This window comes from Gadus macrocephalus, chromosome 2, assembly GCF_031168955.1.
Source record: "Gadus macrocephalus chromosome 2, ASM3116895v1".
Lineage (NCBI taxonomy): Eukaryota > Metazoa > Chordata > Actinopteri > Gadiformes > Gadidae > Gadus > Gadus macrocephalus.
In genome coordinates, this window is record NC_082383.1 from 19,112,031 (window position 1) to 19,118,030 (window position 6,000).

General features: G+C 47.1%; 1 protein-coding gene across 1 annotated transcript; it reads right to left on the bottom strand.

Annotated features, from left to right (window-relative positions):
• Positions 1–1,144: 1,144 nt before the first annotated feature.
• s1pr5a (sphingosine-1-phosphate receptor 5a) lies at positions 1,145–5,110 on the bottom strand. The gene is made up of 2 exons (XM_060044385.1): positions 4,809–5,110; positions 1,145–4,091 (listed from the first exon to the last, which is right to left on the bottom strand). The coding sequence occupies exon 2, from the start codon at positions 3,816–3,818 to the stop codon at positions 2,604–2,606; it is 1,215 nt and encodes a 404-aa protein (XP_059900368.1). The 5' UTR covers positions 3,819–4,091; positions 4,809–5,110; the 3' UTR covers positions 1,145–2,603.
• Positions 5,111–6,000: the final 890 nt, after the last annotated feature.

Sequence of the window (6,000 nt, forward strand, 5' to 3'; positions counted from 1 at the left end):
GTGTGTATATGTACAGTATATATATATGAGTGTGTATATGTACAGTGTATATATATATATATATGTATATGTATATATGTGTGTATATATATGTATATGTATGTATATATATGTATATGTATGTATATATATGTATATATGTATGTATATATAATGCATTTCGTCTTCGATCTGACACGACTTCGACACTAAAAGGGCCGTGACTAATCTGGATTAAACTATATCAATCCGGTTTTAATACAGTAAACGGCTTCAGTCTCACTTCTGAATTCACATCGTTGTTTCTTCAAAACATGGCTCTGAATATGTGACGCCTTCTTAACCCATTTGCCGAGGCTATAATGGCTTTATAATAATAGCTCTGCAATTGATTTAATCTCTTAATAACACCTTGTGAAGGAGAGTGTATTGTCCCGTTCATGCTCAGGTCTGTCTCCTTGTGTAGGCGGGAAGCAAACCCTGAAGATTAAGAGGGTGAGACTGAGATGAAAGGTTTATTATGAAACTGGAAATAATTTTGTTTTCAATTGATGCGCCTTTGAACTAATTTTCCATTTCGTTATTTGTTAACATATTTTTATGTACAATATAAATATGTGGTACAATATTTTATTTACTTTATAATAATTGCATGAATTGATCATTGAAAATGCACTTATTATTCCATGTCATTTTTGTAAAGTACAACTTAAATTAAATATAGTATATTTATATTATAAATAAACATATTGTACTTAAATATATTTTTTCTATTTTAAACCTTTTGTTTCCTAAATTAAATTATTATTCTGAATTATATAATTCCGTCTTTTTAACAATTCAAATTGTTATCTTAAAGCAAAATGTATTTATTTATTAGTGTTCCTTAACCTTATGTGTTATGCCCAGAGAGCTCTAGGTTAAAACCCTAGCATTTACACAAATAGTTAATTACACATTCTCCTTATTTATTGTACATTATTTTTTTCCTGGTTTTATTCAGAAAGAACCCATTTATTTAATCCAGGTCTTTGAGACTGTTGTTTGCTTTGGATTGAATGTTGAAAAATGAAAAAATGCATAAATAAACTAAACAAATAAATCACATGTCTGAAATAAATACGTAATAAAGAGGCACGAAGGATGAGCAAATTCATTATCGGGCTATTTTCAAAATACATTTATTGGTCGTGAATGAATGTCTGTAAAAAGGCAAAATAAATTAAAAATGAACTTTGATTATAAAAACTTGTCCCTGATTAGAGACAGTATTTACATTGCATAAGGTCAACTCTCAAACAATATACTTCTTAAAGGTAATTACATGTTTGTACATTGCGACTGCATGAAAGGGGGCCGTTTCCTGCATTGGTGTCATAGCAGGGTTTCAGCTGCCTGCATTGTGGAAGGGTTTTCTTTACAGATCTCTGCATTGACAAACAAAACATCAATATCCCTTCATCACACTACAGACAGTTCTCGTCCCGTAGTCGGTAGATTATTGGCATTTGTCTGCCATATTTAATCCACAAACCCAGAGTGGCAGAATGTCCACAGGTCTGAGTGTTGGCAGTGAGTGTGAATCTACTGTTTTGTTTGTGGAGTTCACCAGCTGACATCGTCAATCCTCTGCCCAGTCTAACTCGTGAGCCGTTCTACAAAAACTGCCCTCTCCCGTCTCCTCTAGATGGAAGCACCTTGCTCTCTTCGTGTGTGGTCATGGACCTTAATGAGGGACAAACCTAACTTTACCATGCACCCATTCCCCCATTATTTACTTTCTGAAACCATTTCTATCTTGATGTCGCTCATGTCCCATCTGGGGTATTCAAACCCATCTTATCTTGCGTACAATCACCTCTTGTATGTGTGTCTTGCTACTAATAACAACCTCCTAGTCATGGTAGGAGGTTTAGCTCAGGCTTTACTGCTCTCCGCTGATGCTACATGTGTTGGGCAGACCTCCTGCGGTGCCCACCCTTACCAGAACCGACGCTCTTCTGAGCCTCTCTCAGAAGAGAGACCCCGCCGACCCCGCCGACCCCACCCTTCCAGGCCACCCTCCTGTGATCTTGTGTCCGGGGGACTGGAGCACCGATGACAGAGATGAGATGGTTTTGGGCGTGGGTCGGCTGTGTTTCTGACAACATGTCATTATGTGCAGCGGGGGGGGGGGGGGGGGGGGGAAGAGAGAGAGAGGGAGATAAGCGCCTGGTGTTTTGGCCGTTCAGCCTGCATTCCGGCCAAATTAGGCAAAAAAACGTCTTGTCTACGTGTAATCAAAGCACCAGGATTGCCGCCCTCCTCCCTCAGTCGCTGGTGGATCAGTGTGCAAGGGTCTCTGGTTCAGATTGATCACAGTATTACTTTTTAATGCATTACGGTTTCTCTGCTACGGGTGGCCTGAAAGTATCAGACACAAACTGGCACTCTGGTTTGGTCGGGTTCAGCCAGGTCTCTAGAGTTAATGCAACGGCTTGGGGCGATGCCCACAACCCAGAACAACCATCGGTCCTTTCCCCAGTGTTGCTCAGCTACAGTCCTGGGTCTCTGGTAGGAACCTGCCCCCAAGAGAGGCTCCTGCGGTCGTTCCAAAAGAAGATCTCCGAGACTGACCAGGCGGATCATGTCTTGGACATCCTGGGGTAGATGGCCTTGATGGACGAGGGGGAGAAGTTCCCCGAAGAGACGGTGGTCTCCAGCCCCTCCAATCTGTGGGACACCCCTTCCGTCTTACTGGTGCTGCAGTCCAGGAAGGGCATGCCGAACTTCTTGATCTGCCCGTCCTCGGTGAACAGGCATGGGCGGCACAGCAGGCACAGGATGGCCCGGCGCATGTCCTTGCTGGTCAGGGTGTAGATGATGGGGTTGAGCAGGGAGTTGAACATGGCGATGCCCAGGAAGTAGTCCGCCTTGTACAGCACCTGGCACTTCTTGGTCTCGCAGAAGAAGTCGCTCAGCAGGAAAACGAAGAGGGGCAGCCAGCAGGCGATGAAGACGCCCAGCACGATGGTGACCGTCTTCAGCAGGGCCATGTACTTCTGGGACTTTCGCGCCAGGCCCTTGCGCTGGGGGCCCGGGCCCATCCGCTGGGTGTTGGACTTGACGATGCGGAAGATGCGGAAGTAGAGCACCACGATGGACAGCAGGATGCCTGAGAACACGGTGATGCAGAAGAGGATGTAGCTCTTTGCGTAGAGGGGCAGCACGGTGGAGCATTGGTCCTGGTGCAGCCGGTCCAGGCAGTTCCATCCCAGGATGGGAAGGACCCCCAGGAACACGGAGAGAACCCAACTGGCCCCGATCAGCGCGAACATGCGGCCCTGCTTGTCGCCCTGGTAGGGCTTCATCCTCACCATGGTGACGTGCCGCTCGATGGCGATGGCCAGCAGGCTGATGACGGACGCTGCCAGCATGATGAAGACACCGCCCTCTCGTAGGAACCACTGGACGGGCGTCATGGTGAGGGTGTTGGCGCCCGACGTGATGATGTTCACCATGTAGGTGAAGCCGGCCAGCAGGTCAGACAGTGTCAGGTTCCCCAGGAGGTAGTACATGGGAACGTGGAACTTCTTGTTCTTCCAGAGGGCCAGCAGCACCACGGCATTCTCCACCACGATGAGCAGGCACACCAGCAGGAAGATGATGGACTCCACCGTAAGTCCCTTGCTGTAGCGCGTGCCCAACAGCTTGCCCGTGTAGTTGTAGTGGTCGTTGATGACGGATTTGCTGTGGTAGTCGCGGAACATCCGGACGAGGTACCCGGGCGAGGGGGCGAACAGGGACGGGGTGGGGGCGGCGGCGGCTGCGTTGGGGGCGTGGGACGCCTCGTTCGCCATCTTTAAAGGGTTATTGGGGTGAAGAGCCCGGTTTGGTTCAATTTGAGTTGGATTTAAATGGAGTTTGCTCTGGTAACATCCACTATGGTGGGAGGGCTCATGAGGTCCTTCTGTAGTGAATCATCTCGGACCTCCTTGGAGTTTTAGATGGAGGATTAAGGTGGCGGTCTATTGTGGTCGCTCCGGATGATTTTAGTCTTTAGATGAACGTTATTCACAATTCTCCGTTTCCATGGAACTCCACCAGAGGGGGTTGAGGGCGATCCTGCCAGCCTGTAGGCGAAAGAGAAAGTCATGGACGGAGTCAGACGGGATAGCCGATGTAACCCAATAATGAATCCACTTAATTACAACTCAAAACCTTTTTGCTCGGACGTGGGAGATTGGCGTCGAATGAAACACACCAACCCCTTGATATAAAATAGGTGGAAAGATAGATCTTATGTTAACTTACTATCTTTCAAAGTGTACGCTCTAAGGCTTCTTTATATGATTACTATTCTATGGAAGTTCGTAAATCTCTAAATGGGCAAACAAAGATTAGAGTAATGTAATTAAGTCTAGTTTGCAAGTTTGCATTCAATTGATTTTAACCACATTTGCATTGACTGACGCAGTCGTTGTGACTCCACCCCCCCCCCCCCCCCCCCCCCCCAATTGGGCACTTACTTATTAAGTTAAGTAGTTATATTTAATTAATATTCACTACTTCAAACACAGGCCTACATATTTAAAACGATTTATGCATGCGGTAGGGCCTACTAGCTACAAACACACACACACACACACACACACACACACACACACACACACACACACACACACACACACACACACACACACACACACACACACACAGCCTGAGTTCTTGAGAGCCTCTTTGAGGAGCCGAATATGAATTATGCTTTGAGTGCGCATATAGGATCCAATATCGATTAGCCAAAAGATGTGCCCAAGACCTCAGAAGTATGAAACCAGCGGATAACGCACCTGTGAAGAGCGATGGAGACCAGAGTATTTCAACTCCTCATGGAAGAAGGTGAGAAGCGGGTGAGACGAGAGTCCTTCTCCTCATGAAGGAGGAGGGACGCGGTGGAGACCAGAGCCCTGCTCCTCATGGAAGGAGAGACGCGGGGGAGACCAGAGTCCTTCTCCTCCGATGAGGTAATCCACGGCAGAGCTTCACACGCGCTCTGAGGATCACGACTGACACAAGCGAGTACGAGTGTGGGAATGGTGTGGGACAGGACTGAGCACGAAGTGGGCTGCTCCCTCTCCTCCCTCGCATTTCCCTCCTTCCCCTCCCTACCCCTCCCTCCCTCTCCTCCCCCGTCCCTCCCTCCCTGACCCCGTATCGTAGCCTATCCACCCTGCGATTGACGTTAAACGCTTTCCCCGTCGGGGGGGCTTTGTGAGTGGTGAAGATAGGGTCATTACGCCACTCATTATGTCGGGGATTGAGAAGGCTCCTCCAGCGGGACGTCTCGCCCAGCTACACCTGAGGAATGCGCCGCTCGTCCCGGCCGTTGGTAATCCGATGCGCCGCACGGAGGTTTTCGAACGGAGGTTATTAGTAGGAAACGTTATGAGAGTTTATGAGCTGCTCTTCAGGTTTGACGCCGTGGAGTAATCTGCTGTGTGTGTGTGTGTGTGTGTGTGTGTGTGTGTGTGTGTGTGTGTGTGTGTGTGTGTGTGTGTGTGTGTGTGTGTGTGTGTGTGTGTGTGTGTGTGTGTGTGTGTGTGTGTGTGGTGTTTCTCAACCCCTCCCCTCCCCACCCCCAACACACACACACACACACACACACACACACACACACACACACACACACACACACACACACACACACACACACACACACACACACACACACACACACACACACACACACACACACACACACACACACAAACTCTCTCTTTCTCTTTGTTAAAACATTTTGATTTCCCTTTAGATATTTAAATAGCTATTTGAGCCAACCGTTTGAACAATAGGCTGTCAAGTAAAAAAAACATACGCATTCTTTCAGCAGGGGTTTTTGTGTGAAATATTTCAGTTTCATCCGTCATGGGTTTCCCCAATCTCACTTAGTTTTGTAATATCTATTTTTTTAGGACTGGTTCCCACAATAGTCTTAGCGTTGGGTGTTTACAGGGTGGCCAGTTTAAATCTCTGAAGTAAACC